A 27,020-nucleotide genomic window follows, 5' to 3' on the forward strand; every position below is an offset into this window, starting at 1 on the left:
ACCAGAGACAGACTCTGCAATTCTCACACCCCACTCCACCCGACACAAGGCTCTTTCCTTGACATAGAAACTTGTAAATACACGCAAACTGACTGATTCAATGCTGATCATTTTCAAGATGGCTCTGGATTCATCCTCACAGCAGATCAGTTTTCCCGATCGTTCAGATTGAATTTTTAAAATGATTTTGTAGCTTTGGTAATTTCTGGGTTTTATCAATCATTAGTAAGAAGATTTTGATGAAAAATAATTGGTAGGATAAGATGACGGTGGAATCAACTAAAATTATACATTGTGTTGAGCAAATTCTGGCCATTATCACTGATCAAGCTACAAACGAATGAATTGAATTGCCTTTATTGAGGGCAGAGTTAGGACTCAAGGTCATCTCTGCCACACAACCCTGATGGTTCATGCCAATTAACGGCCAATCAAACAAATTTGGATGGATTTATTAGTTAGATCAGAAATGATAAATCTATTCATAATCAGAGCACACTGATAAGGAGAGGATATAATCATGATAGGAATCTTGACTCCTTCTTTCTATAATAATAATAATACAATACAATTAAACAGTTATCTACACCAAGGGATAATTGAGAGATTTATGTTGATTCAATCATATTATAAGAAAATTATAAACAACCATATAGACTGTAAGGAAGATCCCTCCCACGATGAGTCACAAAATTTCTGACCATTGAACGGCCTCATACAAACAAGTGTATATTTCCAGTGAAAGTGGAACAGCCAGTCCTTCTTTTTGCAAAATTACCAGCTGTCAACCACAGGTAGCAAATGAATGCCCAGACCTTTGTTGACAAAATATTAGGGTCCTCTAGAATCAACTCAAGTGTATAATTGAGGTGTCTAGATATGTGTCTACTCAACGACATTATTAGGAAACCCTGAGTCACCATTCGTGGAATTGGACCGAGCACATGACGAACAATACCAGTCTGTCAACAAAGGCTATGAACCCGTCGACTACCTGAATTCCTGGTCAAACACTATCACTATCACAGTGCAACAGGTTGTATTACATTATATTGCAACAAAGAAACAATGTGCAGTACAGTATAAAGATGAGTACAGACTGGAGCGCCACGAACACGCGCATTTCACTTTTCATCAGCTGATGCTATGATTATTTGATCTGTACCTTATTGTTTCTGTACAAATAGATAGATGACTTTTATTTACATTTTACAATATATGTAATCACTCACTCTTTAAATACAGATAATTATAATCAGCCGATAAAAAGTGAAATGCGGATGTTCGTCGCGCTCAAGTCTGTGACTTGACTATATTGACAAATATACAGCGACTATATGACAAAAGCTAGAGTGTTGTGCATTAATGAAAAATTTATGATAAGGTGTATTAAAAGAGTGTAAGGTGTATTGAATCAAGTTCCATAATACTTCGCAGTTCACACAACCAAATTCACCAAAAATGCAAATCAGAAAATCAATCAATCTATCCGCGAATCAGACTGCAGTCCAGTAGTGGCATCAAGCACTCTCTCATTGTTTAGCGGAATCAGAATAATCTCCATCAAGCACATAAATCAATTCAGAAACTGAAAGTGGATAACCGGGCACTCTGCTTAATCCGTTCAAAATGCATTTCACATCCCACATCACGCGGCAAAACAAATAATAAAACGCCCGAAGCATCGGAGAATCCCCGCTGTGCTCATCCAAATTATGTCAAGAACTCAACACACGAGATGAGAAATGAATATCAGCTGTTTTGGAGAGGGGTCAAATCGAATAAAAAGAATCGAAAGTAGGTCACAGAAGGACTTTGTAGGTACTCTTCGCCTGATGGAGAGTGGATGACGGGTAAGGGAGAAAGAGAAGGAGGCAAATAGACCTCACCCGAGGTAGCGAGAGAGATGGGAAACATCTCCCGCACGCACCTGCTCGTATAAACTTGACGTCGCTATCAGCTGATCAACTGACTTTATTCATCGCTGTCTCCCTTTAGCCCAAAGGCAGGAAGGAAATATTGCCATGCTTCGTTACTCGAATAATTATTATTTTTACGAGCCGCTTTGAAACGATCTCAAGCTCATTCATATTCATGGTTACTAATGGATTCGCGAGAAGAAATACGTTTCTCAGAAAACGGATGGTTATCAAAATGCTTTATAGACAGAAATTCCAGCTTCATAATTCTTCCATTACTTGGTAGATTATACTGAAATATAATCTTCAGTGAGAATCGTACTGCTCGTCAATTTAATAGAAACTGAGAGCTCCTCAGGATGAAGTCAAAAAGCACGTACTTTGAGGGAAGATACACCTCACTCTGAAAACGAATTCTACATTATCAACTTACAAGCTCATCAATCTAATACAAATACTGAAAATTCCAGTCAATTAAAAAAGTACGTACTTCAAGAAAGATACATTTCACTAGAAACGAATTATTGAATGAAAAAGACTAAGAAATTGTCAAAAACCACAGATTTATTGATACTTAGAAAGACCGGTTTCGGTTATTACACTATTGTCAATCTCTGATAATAACCGAAACCGGTCTTTCTAAGTATCAATAAATCTGTGGTTTTTGACAATTTCTTAGTCTTTTTCATTCAATATGAAAATAATTACCACAATATCAACTTCTCAACTACACAAAAAGAAACGAATTCTTCATTATCAACTTGAAGTATAGTTTTTAGGGGTTTCTTAGCTAGATTTTAAACAATAGATGTGCCTAAACACAAACATACCTGCCTAATTGACCCCTGATAAACACTCAACTCATTCAAAGATTAGTTAAACTTCTGAAATCTTGAGTAGTAATCAAAAATAGAAGTGCAATCTACTTAGAAGTTAGTAAAAGATCTATCTATTGGATACACTGAGTCGTATCATTCTCCCTTCAGTCAGTCAAGAACTCATAGGTGAGAACTCAATCATCAATTACTCGCGAATGGTACTCTATTTTATAACAATAGAAAAAGTATTTTCATAGTGTTGAGTACTACTGATTAAAGGCCCGGTCAAGAGTACGCTTTATACGAGTGCTCTGAATTATCGATATTTAATCATTTAAAATATTTTTTCAATATCTCCATAGAAATCACCTATGTTCAGTGCACTAGTCTTAAAGCGTAGGCGATTTTACTATGTTCACATGTCTTGACCGAACTTGTTAAAACCGGGCTATTTCTAATTCTGATTACAAAACTTCAATATTTTTACTCATTACTTTTTATACGTCTACTATTATACAATTCAACACAACAAAATTATTTTCATTATAATGTTGCGATATGTACTATAGCTGTTCTAATGTAAGTTGAAGGAGAATCCCAAGTTAGCTAGTCTTTAGCCTGAGAAGACTCAATACATCCAGTGAATATAACAAGCTGAGGAACAAGCCAAGCGAGTGCAAGCAAGCAAGACAGATTTCTGAGTTGTGAGCTGTGAGCTCTGAGATGTTGCCGAGTGCGTGCCTTATCTCTCAATTCTCTCCGCCTTACTGCAGCAGCAGCCAACTCCCTCCTTTATGGCCCAATGCACCGAGTGATGTTCACTGCTCACAAAATGATATCTGCCTTGCTCTCTCTGCGAGCACACTAAAGCTTTCATGATGAAGACAGACCTAACAATATCTGTCCCAATACACTCAATTTGGCGAGTTTTTCATTTTGATATTTCACATCAATGACTAAGCAGATCAGACTAGTTTAATGGAGATTGAGCATTAAATAGGAGTTCGTACTGTGTTCTGCAACTCTTGTGAATAAATAAAACGGTATCTTGAATTAAACAAAGATGCAGACTAAAGAAATATAGAATGATATCAAAGGATAATCATACTTCCACCATCCTGAAGGTTAATGATCCTTTACTTCCAATTCTTATAGGACAAGATGTTTATTGTATGTTTATGTACATCGCATTTTATCAAACAAACAAACAAGATCTCAAATATCCATTGCTCAGTTCATGGATAACGATAGGTATACGTTTACCATAACTGGAGTTTAAGAGAAATAGGTCTTCATCCTAAACCGAGTATCTGAAGGAAGCAATGAAATGGTCAAGAGACCAATAGAATCCATCTGCTGAAGCAAGCCAAATATTATTACTCATTTTATTTATATTACAAAGCACCAAACTTCAGGGATTCGTAGGACTAAACAATGAATTTATTGTGTAAAGGAGATGGCTGTACTGGAACGTGATGATGATCGTACAATGATCGAAAGAGAGCAAATGTTTCAGATCTAAATGTTTCGAATCTATTTTGATAAATAAATAGGGACATCCAAGAAAAAATAAATCGAAAATACGAGTAGTGTCTATAATATCTATTTAAATGAAATATCGTCTCCAGATACTGTTTTTGGTGAGATATAGTAATATTTATCCATAATGAAACTAGAATATTGTCTAAAAATGTCAGGAATTTATTGAAAAGTTACATACATGTTTCAATACATATGGTGCAAGAATTACATAGGTGTTGAAACATGCTCGTAACATTTTGATGAATCCCGGCTCGGGCGAGATATCTTTCTCGGGCCACTCCCGTGTTTCGGATGGACGCATTAACCATCGGTCCCGGACGCCTAAAAAGCAGTCGTTAGGTCATGTCCTAAAATTGAGGCCCTGAAATTGATCAGTTGCGACTTGTAAACTCTGTCACCAGACCTGAGCCAGCGGTGCCACCCAGGTCACTCGATATCATTATATTACTATATTTTTCAATAAATTCGTGATATTTTTAGACAATATTCTAGTGTTTCATTTTAAAATAACGTTTCCCTTTCAAGAATTGAAGTCAAATTTTCGAATCAAGTTCAACCTCTACTTCTAATTACATGAGATTCTAGAATGTGATTAACGTAACTACTACCAGTAATAACAGTTCGACAGCTGACAACAGATATGACCGACTGATAACAATAATTATCATCAAAGGTTGACAACAGCTTAGGGCAGCAGACCGGGTTTCGTCATCATTACACATCAAAGTGACAGGGAGAGTGGCTCAGAAGTGAGATGGGGGGAGGGGTGTTTGCACCAACAGCCAACGGCAGTATTTGGTGATTAGTTCAGCATATTGAAAGTGTGAATGGTCAAAGCCAGTCAGTGTGAACGGGTCCATTTGAATGAATGACGGACAAATGACGTGACGTGACCGTCACTAGACGACGCCTTTGTGACGGACGCAACAAACAGAAACAGTAGAAACAGATCCGTCATTCCACACAAACCGACACGACACTTTCACCTTCGCCACAGCACAGTGCGTCATAATGACAATCTGATTCTCAACCTTCATAATAAAGTAGACATTAGTGGCATAGTTTTGTCCTAAGGCACTGCAGTTTATATTGAGTGGCTTGATTACCAGCATTATAGAGCTAGCTTACACTGGTAGTATGTCATTATTGTTCGATTTTTCACATTCTGAACTTGATTTCCATTCAGGAATTGAAGATTATATTAATGATGGAATTTTGTTAAAATCAGTCCAAACATAATGCTGAAGTATTTTGGAAGTAGGCCTCAGATGAAAAATATTTCAACATTCAAGATAAATTATTGTTGAATCATTGAACATTAAAATTTCAACAACAATACCACCAATCAGTATGAAATAGAACTGTATCCCCGAAGCAATTCTTATAAATTAAAAGAGTTCTGTAGGAACAATGACAGTTATTGTAAACTAGGCAAAATTAAATTCTATTCGTGAACACAAAACAAAGGTTAGCATCCTTGTATGTTCATATTTACAAGAATTACTGAAAAACCAGGGCAACTGGATATCAAATAGAAAAAAGTGGAAATGAATGAGGTGCCATGCTGCCATCTCTTGGCTTTTTCACATGACTGCTTGAACTTCAGGGGAAGGATAGAGTATTGAATATGATTCCGGATAATTTGAACGAAGCAAGCGACTTGTCAAGTTGCTATGGGTTGAATATCTATTACTAATACTATTATCATCGTTTAATAACTCTGAATTTTTTTCCATTTAGGATACTTTCGGAATTGATTCAGAGAACATTACATTCTCAAATTGGAAGAACGTTTATAAATTCTAGATAGAGTATTCAAATGTGAACAAAATATGCGATACTTTACTCTCTGGCTATTGAAAATCGTTTCAGATTGATTCCAGGTAGAATTTTCCTGCATATTCTCATCAATACTTATTGAGAATCACCTATTATTTGTAAAGTGACAGTAGTCGAATTTCCTCCTAGCTGTTCTCTCCCAGCTATCTCCTATCTTCTGTCTTCATAGTGGTTGACCGCTTATTATCGGCCATTAATTTGAATTTTCGTACAGTAATGATTGAGTTTGGGAGAGGAATATTAAAGGGTTCTCCTGTTTTTCCTCTTCCAATATCATTCTAATGATGAGTGATTTTGCACAAATGGATAGATAAATAAATAACTAAATGAATGAATGAATGAATGAACTTACCGACAGCCGGGGACATGGACCTGGAGCCAGTGCTGCCCGTGGGTGAGGGGGTTGGCCTCATGCCACCCCCCTGCGAGTTGGGGGTGCCTGCGCCCCCACCCCCACCACTGCAGCTGTCATTGCTGTTGCCTCCGTGCAAATCCTACAACAAAACCAAACAATAATTTATACTAGCTTACTAAATTTACATACTAAATTGGATGACAACAAATTACCGAATCAGAACAGTAAAATACCGTCACATCTCACATAAAATTTGAAAAAAAGTCAAAATTACTAAAAATCACCAGTTGGTCCAAATTAGTCAGTAAAAATAATCAAGGAATACAAAGATGTTGATGATGAAGATGGTGTGTTTCAATGTGCTGATGACATTCAATTTTTCTCACGTTATCATGAAGATATCTGAAAGCTCAAACATCTGAATTGGTAGCCACCAATTGATTGGTTTCAAGGTGATGGTCAAGAGGTCGGTTGAAGTCGATTTTCAAAAATGAAAGAGTAAAATGATTGTTTATACTCTCATTTCAAATTAATATCGAGCTGTAATCATAACTTTATTTGCATTTCCATATTTCCAAGATCCCAATTCCAAGCTCTCTCAATTTGAAATTCAAGTTCGTCAAGTAGGCCTATTCGGCTGACAAGGAATAAAAGTGAAATTATAAATTTGAGTTCATAAATCTGAATTTGGTATTCCTGAAATACCGTAGTTGGAAAAACATCAATATTGAATAAAATATTCGCCGTAATACATCGTATATTCACAATGATATAATTATTACCCCGTAAAAAGTAGTTCTCAGATTGTAAAAGTGCCTATCAATATCAGAAGTTATGAACTTAAATCATTCTTGACATGACATAAATATAGAAAAAACATAATTATTGAACTTGAATTTTAAAAACACTTATGGAGTGAAAATGCACTTACATTGGTAGTTACGATCGTTTCACTCCATTTTACAAGAATTTTCACTCCATAAGTGTTTTAAAATTCAAGTTTAATTTTAATAGTGAAAAAGTATGGATATGCAACAGAGTAATCAATATTGAATTATATATTCATCATAAATTTATAAAGATATGTTACCCTTAACAAGTTGTTTTCTAATTGAAAAAGTACCTATCCATTAGCTTGAATATCAATCAACACAATGTTGAGGATGGCTATAAAAAGCCGCCACAACTGCAATGAACAAGTTTCGGAAGAATATCAACAGGTTGATAAGTGGTGAAAATGCATTACGATAACAGATTATAGATTAGTGGTCACAGTAATAATAACCAACGATATAAACAGCAACTATGGATAAGGAAAGGAAAGAGGGGGCGGGTAGCTGAAGATTCCATCACTCACTCATTTCCCCTTTCTGTCATACCATCTCTATTTAGATAATAGCAATTTACATGAAGTTTCGTTTTCATTTATGAATGATTGCTATCTCGCTCACTCTCTCTCCTCCTCGTCATCGTTCATTAGCAATGAGCTATTTTCGCGGACGTGCACTTCCGGAATTTGCAAATCGCGTGCAAACGACAAATACACTCTCTCATTCTGTCTCTCTCAATACTAATGAAATTGAATAGTCTTTGCTCCCTCTTGGGCAGATTGCCTTTCACCTCCCTGTATCAGCCACCGCTCATCCACAATGGTATTGTTTGTTTCGCTAATGAGGTAGATATCAAGTGAAGTGAACCAGTGAACGGCTTTCGCCTAGCCTAGCCTAGCCTTGCCTAGGGCTCCGTATCATCCCATCCCATCCCATCCCACTGACACCAGTAAACACAACCACGTGTTTACACAACACACTTATGGACATGTGCAAGTTCAGATCATTATCATTATTCAAGGCAGTGATAATCAAGTCTCGATACAATACTCCAGTAGTTGGACGCTGGTCATCCTCAGGAGATGAAGACTGCAAAAACTGAATTGAACATTAATCAATTTAGTTCCAGATTTAGATGATATAGATATGAATGTAAAACTAGCCTACAAAAAGGGAAAGCTCTCGTACCTTGTTCCACTCCAATTGAGATACTCATAATCAAATACAGTGAATCCTGATATAATGAGACTCACATTATTTATCAAATTTTAATACACTTAAATGAAGGTACAAATGTATTATGATTCAATGTAAAAGTAGCCACGATAAAAAAGAGTACCTAATAATTTCTCTTACATGACTCAATGTAAACCCATCGACTGTGGAAAGAGCAAAGAAAAACAATGATTGGTATGAAGAAATGATCAGAGTACAAATATTTTCAGAAACAATTAATCAATAAATACTGCTGAAATTTTAACTACTGGAAACTGGATTACTGTTTGAAATTCATCTCTCCCATTTATTCCTTCATTTTAAAAGTAAACTTAGACAAATAGGGTAGCCTACCTAGAGTCATGCAAGCCTTTTGCATCTATATTCATGATAGACGAACGTAGCCAATCAGAGCAAATAAGTGTGGACGTAGCAAGCATACCATCCGTAGACTGCGTGGAGAATCCATGACACATTGTGTGACGGAATGTCAATGGTTCATGCCAACACTAATATGGATAACAGGCCATGCCACTTGGCATTTGCCGAAATGGCAGAGCCAAAAGCCAACATACCATAGACGCATCTGATTGACGAAGCTTGCCGCAAGTTGCAAGAGGCATGTTGAATGTAACGAAATGCTACTGGACCAGTATATTGAGGAATGTGTAATTGAATATACTAAGGATACTGTATCACACGGAATTGCATCATAACTGGATGTACGGTATCAAGTTGCAAGGGTCAAGGCATGAGATGATCTACCCCATCAATTAACGTAAGATTCAACAGTGATGGATTACCACAAGACCTCCAAATTACTTCAACATTCAAGGATTCTGTCTTCCAGTAAGAAAAATGAGAGATCGAATTAGAACTGTATATTTTTCAGGCTTAGGAATGAAACTATGAAATGATTCACGCGAACGCTAATTTTCCATGTCATTAAGTTTGGTCATAAATACTGAATCTAAAAGATAATTTCATCAAAGCAGAAAACTTCAGTTTTCATTAGAACGTAAGTACAGAGTTATTAGTGGTAATTATTGCAGAATGAGATTTAGATTAGCACCAACATATTATGCAAGCAGTCTTTCAATTATGCCAAAAATGAGACAATAATATTAGCCTTGTATTTTGATAGAACGAGAGTTTTAGAAATACAAAGAATAAGGAATACGGTGAGAATACTTATGCTAATATGAAAATTGAGTTAATTTATTTATAAAATAAAAATCATAATAATGACAAAGGAAATTATTGAATCTTGTTGCAGGCATGAATTTATTATTCTTCAAGAAATATTTGAAAGTATTCATAATGAACTAGTATGTATATATACCTATTTTTGATTTTTTAACATTATGGTGAAATTGAGAACATCTCAACAATCTAGGTGAGTCCTAGATAGAAGTGATATTTCAACAACAATCATATAAAGAATTATAATTGAAAGTAAACTACCTACAAAGAGAAAAACTTGTTATAAAATTGTTATAAACTAAATTATACAATATAGTTGTTGAAAATTACAGAAATAAAATCACAGGCCTACAAACCCTGCAAATAATAGAATCTTCAAGTCAACAAAACTCTCCAAAATATGTAATGAAATCAACAATTGAAAAAATATCATTATAATTAAATAAAAATAATTATATTGAACAATCATGACTAAAAATTGACTACAAAATGAAACGTACCTACAGATCGTTTATACTGAAATATTCAACAAATGTATCTTGAACCAACAAATCTATTCCCCAAAAAATGTAAAATTCAGAAAATTCAATTTTCTCAAAATTTTCAACACTGCCGAGGCGGCTGAGAGAGTGGAGCGGATGCAATGTAGGCCCAATCCAAGCAGCCAACCAGCCAGCATAAGGAGAGAGTGCTGTGTAAAACTGGCAACACCGCCAGATGGCTTGAACCGGCCGGTGGCTTGGAGACACGCAGCCAGCGCCTATATAACCTCGCTACGATGATGCTCGGCGGGCGACTAGCTTACAAGGTGTGCCGACCGAGCTCCCACCATTGCAACAGCCAGCCAACTCAGCGCTCGGCTGGCACAGAACGGCATTCAGCATTCGCGCTACTTCTAAACACTTCCCGAGGGAAAACCGAGACAAGGCTCCTATACACTGCCTGCCTGTATTATTCTACCCAAAGCTCGCTCTGCTCTTATCCAAAACCCGACCACGTGTTGGCTGGCAGCTATCACTACTACTTGTGTTCCAACTCAACCGATAATAGACAACAGCCACTGTGCACCGTCCTATCAGCTGAGCTCACAAACAACACTAACTTTCTCCAAGTTTTACAATGCCCTAAAAAGTCTAACTTGTGGTGGTAGAGTATTTGATGGTGGAGAGTATTTTTATAGATAAACCTGTGTTTAGAAATACCTTACAAAACTGATTGAGTAATACATGTTTTTTACATTAAGAATAATATTATTGGGAATGAAAAAATATTAAAAACACCAAAACCAGGATAAAATGTTCAGAAAAAACTGAAAATTGGTGGAGCCCATAAACCTTGTTTACAAATCTCGATCAAATTCGGAAATAAAAAAGTAGTAATTCTACAAGAATCTAGTTGGTATTTGGTACATTGTAAGTACGGTATTCAATCTAAAAATATTTGGTCCAACAACAGCATTGGAAACAAACTGAAAATATCCCTACAAAATAATAGTTCCTAAAAGTTTTGATGATACATGCACAAGATAGAGAAAAAGTTCAAATGGATATATTTTTTAATTTTTTGTCCCTTCTACGATAAGTTCTATCTTGCGGATTGTGGATATGATTCAACTAATGTCAGTTTGAGATACCTGCGTCAAGAAACAAAATTTTTCATGAACTGAAATTCATTTCTCTCACATTTCCGCAAAAATACAAACAATCGTGATAATAAGAGCTCTACGGAATAAAGTTTTAGGGCCGGTTTCCGAGCTCGGGATTTGGCTAAGTTCTAGACTTTAAACAGCTGGAGTCAGAAAATTAGCTTTCCAAAACGGGGCGTAGTCGCAGTTTTTATTTTCTCTTTTCTATATTTGAAAACATTCTTCTTTGACGAAATTAAACATTTCTAAATAATTCAAAATGGCTGAAACTTTACACTATTTTCTCTTTATTTTATTTTGTGTTTAATTTTCTAGTTTTTTGAAATTCAATTCAAACGAGACTTGACAATGACTACGACTACGCCCCGTTTCGGAAACCTAATTTTCTTACTCCAGCTGTTTAAAGTCTAGAACTTAGCCAAATCCCGAGCTCGGAAACCTGCCCTTAAACTTTCGGAATAAACACTTCCGAATAAAGTAAGAGGAAATGTTATTTCATACTTTTCCACACACATGATGAATTTAAGAATACTCTGTATCTGGAAAAATATTATACTCAAATTTCCTTAGTTGAAACTAGAACAAAGCTTTCTTCAAATTATTGAATCAGAGCATCATTATACTCCTTCAGATATCACTGACTCCAATTGAATAAGGAAAAAACTAAATAAAAATTGACCATTTCTAAAACTGAAATACATGGAATATTTTTTGTTTCATTTTTCAACAGCCAGAATATTTCTCTATTGATAGAAAAATACTAAAAATGATCTCAAGCGAATTGTTTAAATTATTTTCCAAGACTGTAAAGAATTTAGAAAGGTTCACCTTCTGTAGTTGCAAGAATGATACGTGTACAGAACGATTTCAATTCAAACATCTTTCATGACATCTCGTGATTGATCTCAACTTTCCCACACCAAATTCATTCCAAGACGTCTCCTTTGAAAGCATCAATAATTCAGACATTACAACAAACTTCGATCGCTCGAACGACAAGTCAAGTTCAAGGCTGGGCAATCTGTCCTTGTCTCTCAATTCTTCAGTCTGTTCCAAATATAAAACTGCAAAAACGTAAACAAAACACACACATACACACACACACGGTGCACTTCCGAGGTTAAATGACTCATTTCATTCAAGTGTTATTAATCACTTTACACGCTATTGAATCCTGGTCGGTGTGAGCGAGAGACGGAGACTGATAGAGCGAGAGAGAGGAGGTGAGGTCGATGTGTTTTAATTCAATTTAGGCACGCCAGGCTCAGACAGAGACAGAACATTTATTATTACCATTAGCCGAGGAATGTGGCCGTCAGTTGTAATGCAATTATTGTGATCGAAGAGGATGCCGCCGACCTTGTTATCATCCACGGTTGTGATAGTAAATAATATCACACGGTCGCCATGGCAACACGAAAAGCGTCTCCATTGTTACGCAATCACCGACGAGATTTTATCTATCTTCTTTTTCTTCCTCATCCAATTCTGAAAGAGCAGCAACGCCAAAATGTCTATAAATACATTCTGTTCTATATTTAGCACACTTTCAACGCCCAGGCACGGTTAATTGAATGCTTGTCATTCATTCATGAATACTATCACTTTCCAATTAAATACGTTGCAGTGCCTCTCATGAATGAAATCTTCTTTATTGGGAAAAGGTTGTCAGTTATTTGGAACTTCTACACAACTGTGAATAGGACTTTACAAAAATGATTATACTGACAGAGGAATCCAGAGAGAAGATTGGGCAATCACCTACAAAGATGAAACAAAATTGCAGAAGCAGTGGCACGACACTACTGTGCTGACGTCATCAGAATGCACTACGGCTTTGTTTACGGAGGTTGTGGTACAACTTTCTCCATGATAGAATGTGAGTAAAAACTCATAGGCTATATAAGTTTTCAATTCTCGTCGATTTTAATCAATAGTAGTAGAGCTTGAATACTATGTGCATGGATATTGTGAATAAATTGGTTGGATAAAGAGATAAGGAATCAACGAAAGTTGAAGCCAAAATCAATCAGTGTAACTGAATTTTGTTGTTGAAAAGCACTGATAATTATATTCCAAAAAAGTGAAATTATGTGGACCTCGATTATTTTCCACTCTAGATACTACTGAACACACCATTGGGATTTACATAAAAGTTTGGAGCGTCAAACGAAATGAGTGTTTATATTGGTGCATTTGACTCGGTACCGTGAACCAGCTCGGTTATTGGACTACACATGTGAGGGAGAGAGAGAGACAGGAACGGACAACAAGGCACCGAATTACGCCAGCTAAATTGATTAATTAATTAGTTGGACGGAACATTGGACACAATTACCGATAACGGGCTTCTAATCACGTTCGATTGCCATATGCCATCGACGGCTCTACCAAGCTTGGCTCTACAATAATATTGTCCAGCAAACTAACTGTCCCCATTGTGTCACAACATACTCAATACACTCATGCAAGCTCAACTGTAATACTGGGTGATATCAAATATAGTATCTGTAGCACAAATACGTCACTGGTATATTGTGAAACAATATTATATTTCTTAAGGAAATTAATACTGAAGGAACATAACCAGACTTCAATATTTCCACGAGAATTATTAATTAATAATTAATTCATATACATATGCAATCCAGGTAAAAACAACAGGCATTTGCCCAAAACTGGTTTAAACCTTTATTTAGAATACACAATCGAGAGTTAATAAAAAATGATAACTTAATTCACACATTTATTCATATACATATGCAATTCAGGTAAAAACAACAGGCATTTGCCCAAAACCGGTTTGAACCTTTATTTAAAATACACTTCTGCATTTGCTGCATTATTTCGACTGTCAAATCCAGAGTATAGAATCTACACACTGGTTAAATTTCAAATAATTATCATATCTAGTAGCATCTCGAATTAAAAGTTTCATAAATGGAGGAGTGGGTTTCTCAGCTCATGACTTTGACAGCAAGTATTGTATAGCTGAATTCAACTGTGGAATAAGATTTATTAATAAATACGATAATCTAGAGTGAATCGTTCAACAAAATTCGTATATATTAAAAGGCAAATAATGTGCTGCATCATAACTCACAATAGCAGATATTCTTAGATTTAAAAATTGATTGCTAGAAAGCTAGGAAAATTTTCCCACAACAATTTATTGTTATTTCGCTGTCAATGCATTTGAATAGTAGTGAATTGCGTCAAATAAACAGAAAAGAAGTGAGCTGTTTATTATTGTATTATATTGAACTTCCACAAATTAGTTTTGCATTAGTTTTCTATTGTAGTTTCCTAAGCAATATTCTATTTAGTACAGATTATACTGTATTTATCAGTATTATTATTATTATTATTATACTGTATTATTTATCATACAGTATTTACATCAAAACAAAACACCTCATTGTATCAAGCGTTATTGGAGAATATTTAAAATTTTCAAAAACAAATTGAGTTGAAAGCAAATTGTTGATGGAAGCAACAGTTCACATCAATATCTGCAAGTGATTTGCATTCATAACTAGCAATTCAAATCACAACTTATCTTGGTACAAGAGGGATTTATACTCTGAATAGAGTCCATATAACTGGATATACTGAGTATATCCAGTCCTATACTTTGGCTTGCATAGAAAAATTGAAATTTCTCACAATTTGGCAACACGGATATTTCTCCAAGTCTTAACTTGATTCAATAGAGTACGGAGTATAAATAATACAATCCCCACAGTTCGCAATATAAATAATACAATCCCTACATGATCTAGATCTAGGGAATACAATAATCCCTGAAAAAACATAGCAATCTTCTGATTCCATAAATAAACTAAAAAATCAAACCAGCCTTGCAAAATGCAAATCCTATTGACACCGAAAAACTGCAACTACATACAACTCAAATATTACATCTACAACAAGTTTTAGTTGTAGCATTTACATGAATTCAATGCAGAACTATTTTCATCTAAACCAATTTAGATTGACAAAGAATACGAAGAACAAAGACACACATTGATAAATCAAATACCTGAAAAGCTAGTCTTGCAAACCCTATGCAGTTTTAACACATCAGTCATTCAGCAATAATTGTGTTAGTAAGTGCCTTTGGACAGACAAGTCGATAAACGAACGACCTTGATGCAGGTCAAGGTCGTTGCTTTATAAACCTTCCCCTTCCCCTCACCAATCCCAACATCAAACCGCACTTCGTCCACGAACGCATAAATTTGCTTCCTGCATTGAGACCAGGCGAGAAGAGATGGAGTGAAAGCAGAGCAGGTACGACGGGATTTAGTATTGTTCTTCCGCTGCACTGAGCATTCGTTTCCGAACCACCCCTCATCCTCGATGATAACGATGATGTTGACGATGATGATTGTGACGATGTCTCTTTTGTGCAGCGGCAACTTTCGGTGGCAGATGGAGGTCAGCATACAAATAAAAACACAACAAACTCGACGAATGATGAGGGGAGAAAAGGAAGAAAAATAAGAAGGGTTTCAGTGTTGTTATCGATGTCTTCCTGTATTGTTTACGAGGTCGCCGACCTCTGGATGCTGCAGCAGCCGATCTGAGACCTCCCATCCATCATGAACGGTTGTGTTGAAATGGCCCACCGACCTTCTAACATGCTTCATTGCACTTGTTGACCCCCTCAACATCACTTTCCAATATCACATACACACACTTGCAGATCTTCTGTTATCAAACGATAATCCCTCGGCACAGCTGATCGTATTGTTGACATGTGTCAAATAAAATATATACTCCAATATTGAAGTACATTCCGAATTAAAATACATTTTGTATTCCCTATAATACGTGTTAATCAAGTAAGAAGTTACATCAAAATCAAATGGAGTAGAGGTACATCAAGTAGAACGTGGCATAATTCTCGTGGCTCTTAATTCTCAACGTTTCTCACATCACTTCAAAATTTTATGGTAAAAATTATCAATCAACCTCATTTTTGTACCAGGATCCTTAGAATCACTTCAATGCTAAAAAGTACTAGATAGCCTACTTCGATCAACATGTGCAAAGAAACGACTACATATTATTTCAATATTTTTGCATAACTTGTGGTCAACTTGCATCAGACGGATGCTATCGACAAAGAAGCCAGTCATGGTGAAGACAACAGCTGCTCTCATACTTATATGCCAAGGAAGATGGAAGGAGGAGGAAGGGGAGTTGAAAGTGCAACATGACCGGATCCAAGTTGCATGCAAATCATCGCTGTAAGAAGTGACTTCGTCTTTTTACTAGGAAAAGAGACTGACTAGAGGTTAACCAGTCCAGAAAGTGTTAAATCTTTACAACAGAATCTGACAACTAACAGGCACCCAGTGTTTTGATTTGAGATTTTTAATTTCAAGCAAGTTTTTATTTTGGAGATTCATTGTGATTGAGGATCTTTCACAGTACTATCATGATGATTCAGTTTTACTATCAACAAATTGTTCTACATTTTGTTAATTGAGTTTTAATTTTGTTAAGGGATCTTATACATGAATCACAAACTATGGAAAAATATGTCAAGAATGAAAAATTAATGTAAATGTGTAATTAATCTACACATTGGACTGAGCTAGAGGTAATATTCAATCAACTTGAATATAAAATTTCGAATATATATTTCAAAAAATGAGAATGTTTTGGTTCAAACATAGGCAATATATAATGGTTCAAAGCTTCAACCGGATTAAAAAGAAAGGCAGTATTGTAACTTAATGTCACAATATTTTTCAAGTATTTTATAGTTTATACCCTGATAATGTTCCAGTTTCAATACGGTAAATGGATTAAATGTTTTACAATAATGGTTTTACATGAGTTGCTGTGTAACTACATTGTAATAATTCTACAACATCCCAGCATGGAATTAACATGAACAAGTTCATTAAAACATAATCAAACGAGTAAAATCATCAATTCAAATCACGCACCAGCTTGTAAACGAGAACCAATATTCCAATATTTTTCAATAAGAGAGAAAGAGAAGACACACATTTGAACAAGCATAAAGAACACAGCTTGGATATGTACACATGCACAGAACAAACTCATAGCTTCGTGTTCAAACAAAGTATTAAGCTTAATCTCTCTCATACGTGTAGTAAAATACAAGCATCAATGCAGATAAATTTATGTGGGACACAACCCTTGTGGTAGTATTGATCAGCAGAGAGATTACATAACTTTTGATGGACATTTTCTGATAAATTCTGAGAATTTTCATTACGTGGTTGTTGAGTTATGTAACATGTCGATAACATGCCAGTTTCGGTTGAGTTGTAATTTGTTTACAACCCTTACTTTATCAACGATATTGAGAGTTGTATTATTTAGTAGCAACTTTTGCGAAAGGGAAACTTTGACAAACAGTATGAACCTGAAACAGTATGAGCATCATCAAACCTCTGGAATTCTATAACTAATTTAACATGACGATGATCAGCATCTTCACCTTGTTTGTAATTTGAATTTCGCATTCAATTCAACATTTTCCATTGGTAGAATACAGGTAAAGAATACAATAATATTTATTTATAAAAACAATATGGAAACTTGAAGTACTCTTTGTTATTTAAAATATTACAACTAGTTTCGACCCTAGTTGATTTCAACTCGAAAATGACCAAGTTAGGGTCGGAACTAGTTGTTGTGATATTTTTAATAATAAAGGGTACTTCAAGTTTCCATATTGTTTTTATTAATTTGTAAAAGTAGCCCATTCAAGTGAAGTGTTTTTTTAATAATATTTATGTTTGATAGAACATAATGATTGAGGAGACACAGTCAATTCAGACCTCTGGTCATGACTAAGGAGAGAAGAATGAAGTATGATTTCTTGTAACGAAAATGAAAAGTGACTGAACAATATATTCAAAAAAATAATAATAATGAAAATTTAGTACTTTATTACAATTGAATTTGGAACTTTCAGGCAATTCACAAATTTCTCCAGCTTACGGAATAGATAAGCAATATTACGAATCTGATTACCTTTATGCGATTCTATAACAATAAAATTGGTAAGAATGCAATAACTAAATGGTCAATGCTTTGCAGTGTTCAAAAACTCGTCAGTTTTGTTTCAAAAAATACCTTCAGTGGGCCTGATAATGAATACGATCAAGTTTCACTAGAAATAGATGTTTACTTCTTTCATTTGAGAACCAACTAGTGAAGAGGTACTTACAGTGGGCCTGATATATGTAAACCCAAGAATAGTGTACATTTATACACTATACTTGATGTGAACTAACATACAGAATAACAATTGATATCATTATCATAGGAAATAAATTCATGAGTAACCTAGGAATATGCTGTTTCAACTTTTGAAGGAAAAAATCCAAAAATGCATGACTACTATAATTCATAATCAAAGAAACTGGTCGTATTCAAGAACAGCGATATTTATCTCGATTGATTCAAAAGCAACAGAACTGCGGTAAAATTCATTCATTCATAAATTCACCACTTGTCCAAAGACGCTCACACGCACGCGTTCACACAGGCACACGCTTACAACTCCTACTACAAATCGACAATCCGCAGTGAAATATCGTTTCTTGACTGTTGTTGTTTTTATTATTAGAATGATAATAAATTGTGAAAGAGAAGTAGTCCAACGTCACTACAAAGACATGAGCCTGCACAACACAACACAGATACCGGTAATGTATTCAAGGTCGCCTCTCACCAATTCGCTTTTCTCTCATCTTCTTTCACTCACACACGCGTGCACACCTACACGAGCGCTCACTCACACACAGACACACACTCTCACAGCCTCCGGCACCGGTCTCTTACATAATATTATTATTCAACAGAAGGACGAATGCTGGTAGACAACTGGGAATTCGGTGAATCTGTTATGCCACTTCACAAATATTAACCAACCCTTTTTGCACCATATTTTCAAATATATTATTACTAGAGATGAATCTCAGCACTAGATGTTTAAATAAATAAATATACCTTGGATTACAACTACATTAGATTTGTGTCTTGTGTTGTTCAATTGTATTGCTTACATTGCCTGTAACAGAACAGCTCATTCATCTATATACAATCATGAAAATCATCAGTCGAAGAATAGCACATTATATCACATAGACTACAGTATTGAAAATGGATAGGCTACAGTAGTGCATAGACTACAGTATTGAAAATGGATAGGCCTACACAAGATAAGATGCTAAAGAGATTCCTTGGATGAGATCTACAATGAATTGTATGAATTCAAATTGATTGAATTGATGAGATCAAACAAGAACTGAAATGTAGAGGTAGACTACAGTTACATCTACTACTGCACTAGACGAATTGAAGATCATGTATGATTAGACTGGAAGTAGAAAAGATATACCTTGGATGACTTCCTACATTGTAGTCTACAATCAAACTGACATATAAGTCAATATTTGGATAGAAGAGGATACATAATCTATGAGTGATAATTTGGATAATGTTGCTCATATGCCAATAGTATCATTACTGCAAATAAGTGAACAGGTCAGTTTAGAACTTGTTGGAGTCAAGCATGTTCTATTCTGATAGCGTGGAGGCAAATAAAATGAGACATATCAAATGGAATACAAAGAACTGTAATCCTCAACTTCAGAAATGCTTAGTTAGGACAAGATCATTGAAGACCGAATGACGAAGTGCTACACAAGAGATAAGTAAAGTATACATGGTAAACTAGTATTAGCACCAAGTGAAGCTTTCAGAAAAAAACACATACAAGTAGTCAAGTTGATACTGTAGTAATACAGTTGAGAAAAATATTTTCATTCACAGTTGAGGGATATGGGTACACTACGATATGGATGAGACATCAGTCTCAATTTTCAGTTATAATTGAGCAGGGAAAAGAATCAGTAGTGAGATGAATGAAATTTCAACTTATTTTTCAAATTATCATCATTTGATTGCTCAAGATTCAGCACCACTTCCAATTTACTACCTCCAACACCACTGGACAAAACAGTACAGGAATTCGGAAAGTCACTGTGCACTTGAATCGTGAGAATGAAAAAGTTTATGCCGTTATCGCGGTTTCAAGTTCGTCAATCGTGTGTGGTCTGTCTAAACTTAAGGTGCGTACAGATTTACGTGCCGCGAACATGAGCAATTCACTTATAATCAGCTGATGCTAAGCTTTTTATATCTGTATCTTACCGTTTCTGTAAAAATACAGATATAGTCAGCTGATTAAAAGTGAATTGCTCATGTTCGAGGCGCGTATATCTAACATCTGTACGCACCTATAGGCTTCAGATCATACACTCCGCAACAGACTACACACGATTGACGAATTCGAAACAGCGAAAACGGCATACATTTATTTCATTTCCACGATTCAAGTGCTTAGTGACTTCCAAAAAATCGTGTAAATATTATACATAGAAACATTCAATCGATATTGATGTTAAATCAATTATGAAAATCGTATATTGATGAATAAGTTGTAATTCAACAACTGAACATCAATTTGAAATTTGAACATCAACTGAACACCCTCAACCTGCACTAACCTAACAATGTGCATTCAATCAGGGTTATTGAGGGAGCCGAATCTAGGGTTTCATCTAGGCTAATTTTCAAAAAAACTCAAATTATTAACAATTCCAGCCCTTTATTTTTTGGATATTGCATCTTTTGTTTACAGTAATAAGCAGAAATTCATGGAGGATAACATTTCACACAGACACCCCACAAGACATAAAATGTTTACCCTCCAGTACCCCACTCATAGACTTTCGCTCTTGGAGGGGGGACCACATTATGCTGGGCTCAGAATTTTCAACTGTTTGACGGACGAACTTTATTTCATAAATTTTATGCAGCTCTCAAAGATATAGCCTACTGATTGAATGCTGCCCGTATTCATCAAGAGAATGTTATGAGATCTTCTCATTGAAATCCTAGAGATCAGAAGTTATCCAGACGATTTTGTAAAATGAAAAACTTTCCCTCAATTGAGGGGAACCATATACTTGATATATTTGACATGTCGTACACCGTTTGAGCTGTGCTTATCATATGCGGTTTTATACGATGAAATAACAATAATAATAATAATGATATAAATAATGTGGAATCAACAACAATGTTTGTATTCAACCGATGACCAGATCAACCGAATGCAATGTGTACCAGTAGCTCACTGGTTCAGCAGGCAATTGCCACTATCTCAACTTGTTCCGTTCTGAGACAGAATCGTGCCGCAGAATAAGTTAATGCTGGTCGCATCACAGAAGACCATTATTACCTAACCGGCTCAGGTCCAGACAGTTTAGGTGGGAAGAAGAAGAACGAAGATGAAGCAGGATGAGGAGGAGATGGAGGAAAAATTGCGGGAGAAGTGGGTGTACAAGTAATGGACTGAGAAGACGACATTCACCATAGAAACAACGGCGATCTTATTGTTATTCTTCATCTTGTTCAACAGCTACTTCTTCTTCATGTTCTATAGCAAGATCTGAAGACTATATCGGTATAGAGATGCGTTTCCGATCTTGTGAATGGGCACTGCCCGCTATAATTGTGCGCTTTTTACTACAGCGACGTGGTGGTAGTAGTAGTGAAAGAGATTCCATGAATGAAAAGAAGGTTACTTGTTTACTTGCAAATGAGAAGGATCACACTCCCTATCGGAGGTCCTGAATAATAAGAGATAGCTACAGATGTTGCAGCTATCTGCATTTTCTCTCTCCTTTTCCTGCTCTCTCAATCTTTGAGGTTCAGTCCAACTTTATTTTTTAGATTTGTTTCTTTGCCTGTACATTTTTTAGGAACACTTTGGTGATTTATTCATAACAAAATATTGTTTATTTCACTCATAGGTGCTGTATTTTAGCAACATTCCAATCGGTTCCAAATGTATCATTATGTCACACGAAAATTCTTGGTATAAGATTCATTAATTAATATCAATTGTTCTTGATCGATTGGCACAACCTTATTCGATCTTTTCAATAACATTTTCGTGAATGCATCAATTATATCGTTTCATTCTGATCATGATAAAGACGATACCAAAATTATACATTCATACCTGAAACGCTGTTTGAGTTTAACGATTTATTATTCTAATAGGAGATGAATAGATTATTAATATTGTTCATGAAGAAACCAATAGCAAGGAAGCAAACTATTAGAGATAAGAACATACAAAAAGAAGAAAGAAAAACAGTTTGGGTATAGCAAATAATCAAGAAGATAAAACAAACATAATGATTGATAATACAAAACAACATCATTCTTCTGATATCAGTGACCCAACTGATCAGAGAATCGTATAACGCATGTTTTTCGGATCAAATAAAAAAGTGAGGCAATAAATTGTTTCTTATCTGTCACTAATGTCACTGAATTTGTACAATACAGCTAATTTACGAACGGATACATTCAAAAGTGTATTGTTATTATTCATGAAGTTATCAACTAGAACAAACTGATAAAATAATAGATGATAACATGGAAAAATAACCAATATATAGTGTGTAGAGATGGCACAATCACAAAGGAAGACATAATAAATTGTCTGTTGTCAGTCAATAATGATTCTGAATTTGTACAACAATAAACAATACAGCCATGCGAACGGACAATACAAAATAGCAAACGCCGGCGAATTTCCAGTGACAATCGTTAGTCCAGTGCTGACGCAGAGAAAACAGCAAGGGGAAAATTGAATTTCCCACACAGACAAGCAACAAAATTGGGCGTACAATAATTAATTTCGTAAATAGATTAGCGCTGATAAATCACAGTCGTTATTATTTATCGGGAGCAGATAGAAGATAGATAGAACATGACACCAGAGGTCGACGGTGGTTCGATACTCGATGGAGCGTTGATCGATCACAGCCGCAATTTTCAGATGAACTTTCACAACGACAGCCTGCCAGTCGATTGTGGTTCGATACTCGATAGAGCGTTTGTCGATCTTTCACAACTGCCACCAGCTTCAACCTCAATTGCTTTTTCAATATTCGTATTTCATGCTCCAATTGCGCATTATAGACACAAATGGTGTCGACTAAACAACTCGAAAAGGACGGGAAACGCAAATGAAATGGCCGGAAAACCATTTCCAACTTCCCTAAAAACAACGCCAACTTCAAATCAGCTTGCTACAATTGAATTTCGGGTGACTGGAAAAATTTTACTTTCAACTCAAGTTTTATAGCTTACTCCCCAGTTCACTCCATAATAGTCTAAATCACAAAATAAAAATTGGACTAAAATATTATTATTGAAAAAACAACTAGGGCTAAGCCCTCAACTTTCTCAGTTTTCTTAACTACCTTTGATTCCAAGAATGAGTTCAGTCCAGTACATAAATGAATTCATCAGAATAGGCTACTTCGAATTTATTATTAGGAAGTTCTCGGTTGTGACTTAATTTGTAATCTCAAAATCTACCAGTCAAGCATTCGATAGAGATTGAAACTGCTGTAAATACTACTGCTGCTCATGCAATTTTCATTGGTTTTATTCAAATAAAGTTGAGATTGGGCATGATCAGAAAATGGCAAAACTCTACTAGCTATATAATATAGCTATACCTCTATCGCATTGGAAAACAAAGGTTCTATCATTGAGTGAGTATAGGGAGAGCCATCATTTCAATGAATGTACTGTTGTAACAAAGTAAACGAGTAGACGTTATGTCTGAAGTCATCTTTGTATGCAAAAGACGATTTACAAAGTGGACGTCGAGAATTTTCAACGTCCGAGTTGTGAGCCGCAGAACATTCTCGAAATGTACAGACAGTACTAACTGACAAATTCACTCGACTCTTGCCAAACACAATTTGAATATGTCACCAGAAAAATTGCTTTGAGTCAAATGGGTACCATTAGCAGGAAAAACTGTTTTCAAGTCGAATAAATAAACAAGAGAAGTGTTGCACGAAATTCACTCTAACTCTCCTCTGCGAGATCACACAATACCTGCCTCACAATACTGCTTCATCTATTAGATTCTAGTAGCTTCTATTTTGAGGGCTGTTTCATAAGCAATTGGAGGTCCAGTGGCACTAAAAACATGTTGAAGATGTGCTATGTAATGAGAGTGCATGTCTAACTTTTGTAGTAAAATCTGCTATTCCTTTATTACGGAATTTCTATAAATACATTTATACTGAAACAATTCAACAATAAGATAAAATCGACAATAAACAATATAAAAACTAGGGATGCTGGAATGAAAATTATTATTGAATTTCAAATGCAATATAAACCAAATTCAAATCCCAAACTAGGTATGCTTGCATGGAAATTATTATTAAATTTCAAATGCAGAATACACCAAATTCAAATCCCAAACTAGGGATGCTTGACTTGAATGGAAATTATTGCAAATGGAATAAACTTGAATGGAATTTCAATATGCTAAATACACCAAAATATTATCAATAAAACTTGGCAGAGATAGGAACGATGCCAACACTATGAATGCCGCTTGTTGAAATCATTCACTGAATAGTAAAACTCTCAAACAGTTTCGAACAACATGAAAAAAGATAGCACAGGGAATGAATGTCATTCAGATTCAGTATTAGCCAAAGACCTTAAGATGCATAGACTCACATGCAGCGCAAGTGTCGTACTTGGAATTGAAATCGGCCATTGAGGTGGCAACCTATAAGCAGGACCTACTAAATGCCTTTGTAATCTATAATATTAGAAATATATAGATATAATATCTCGTGCTAAAATACCCCAATGGCGGCCTTCAATTTCAAGTAAGAGCTATCATTGGGAAGGCATAGGCATTGTGGGTCTATATCTATCTCTTAAGGCAGTGTAAAAGCTAAAAATCTGGTGTGGCGCACTCACACAACAACAACTTTCCTTGCCGTTATGAAAATTGATCACCTGACGCTAGTGTTCACGCGCATATCAAGTCTACTACTATTCAAAGATTTGAGTCAGCTGGTGACAGGGCAATAACGCTGGAGACACACTAGGTCTGCTATCTCTTCATAGTGAATCATTTAATAGAATCAACAGTAATTTGCAATTGGATGATCACATTTTCTCGAATTTGGAACTTATTTTCAATTTTAGGTGAAAATAATGTTACTGAGCATTAATTGTAGATATTTTCATGCTCAATCTTTTCCATTTGAAATTTTTTGTTTACATTGTATCTGAAGCCTGATAATTGGAAATCTAAAATCAAACTTTGCATAGATGGGGCTCCTGAAATTTTTACAGATATGGGACTTGTGGCAGTTGATAGAACTTATCAATGACTATTCTAGGTATGAGTTTAATCAAAATCGTTGGAGCCGTTTTCGAGAAAATCGCGAAAAACCTGGTTTTTGACAACATTTTCTCCATTATAGCCGCCATCTTGAATTGCATTTGATCGAAATTGTTCGTGTCGGATCATTATATTGTAAGGACCTTTCGTTCCAAATTTCAAGTCATTCCGTTAATTGGGAGATGAGATATCGTGTACACAGACGCATACACACATACACACCACACATACAGAACAATACCCAAAAACCACTTTTTTGAACTCATGAGACCTTGAAACGTATAGAAATTTACAAATTGGGGTACCTTAATTTTTTTCGGAAAGTAAAAATAAACTTTCTACTCGTGATATTTTTCAAAGTTTTTCGATTTGCATATCATCAAGTAATCAAAATGAAAGAGTTTTCTCAGGAAAACATTTTTTCCCGATCATTACTTATTGAGATATGAGCGACTGAAGTTTGAATTTTTGGGACAGAACATTTCAAATTCGGTAGGATATAAATCTATGAGATTAAGATGGATACCATGGATTCTTCATGGTATTGTTGACCTTAGAAAAACAATAATTTTCTGAAAATATCAATTTTTGGAAAAGTTATTCAATTTACCAAAAATAACTCAACTGAAAGTTATTTTTGGTTACTTTTAGTGAATTTAATAACTATCTTGAAAATTGATATTTTCAGAAAATTTTTGTTTTACTAGATCAACAATACCATGAAGAATCTATCCACCAAATCTCATGGATTTATCTCTTACCGAATTTGAAATGTTCAGTCCCAAAAATTTAAACTTTAGGCGCTCATATCTCAATAAGTAATGATCAGAAAAAAATGTTCTCCTGAGAAAAATTTTTCATCTTGATAGCTTGATGATATACAAATCAAAAAACTTTGAAAAATATCACGAGTAAAAAGTTTATTTTTAACCTTTGCACAGCCTTTGCACAGGTTTTTGGTATTAGCAATGAAGACCGGCGGCCAAGTGATAAGAAAGAAAGAGGTTAGGTTCGCTAGCGGCAAAACACAAGGGATCAGCTGATCGGTGAAAGATTTGTATGCTTGACGTGAATTACGAAAACGGGCAGCGCCAGCCGTGAGTGCGCGTACGAAAGCAATGTGATTCTGAGTAGGCAGTGCAATTGAGGACAGTGCGGAGGGAGGTAGACAAGGATGGAACAAGAGTTTGAGTGAAAGAGAGAAGGATAAAGGCAATAATTTAACTTCAGCTGGCAAGAATGCATGGTTGGTGTGTGTGTGAGTGCAATAAAATCGACCAGCTTTCACACGCACACGCTCCGACTTTCAAAGTTTATTAACACGTTGCTCTTGCCACAACTCC

At 35.5% G+C, this 27,020-nt stretch overlaps 1 protein-coding gene across 12 annotated transcripts in view; it reads right to left on the bottom strand.

Annotated features, from left to right (window-relative positions):
- Positions 1-27,020, bottom strand: part of LOC111045849 (trithorax group protein osa-like) — a 157,121-nt gene that overhangs the window by 37,638 nt on the left and 92,463 nt on the right. For all 12 annotated transcript variants that reach the window (XM_039432939.1, XM_039432932.1, XM_039432942.1 and 9 more), the window contains one exon: positions 6,471-6,612. In XM_039432939.1, coding sequence (XP_039288873.1) covers positions 6,471-6,612 — 142 coding nt within the window. The remainder of the gene's footprint in view (positions 1-6,470; positions 6,613-27,020) is intronic.

The sequence above is a fragment of the Nilaparvata lugens genome, chromosome 7, assembly GCF_014356525.2.
Source record: "Nilaparvata lugens isolate BPH chromosome 7, ASM1435652v1, whole genome shotgun sequence".
Taxonomy (NCBI): Eukaryota; Metazoa; Arthropoda; class Insecta; order Hemiptera; family Delphacidae; genus Nilaparvata; species Nilaparvata lugens.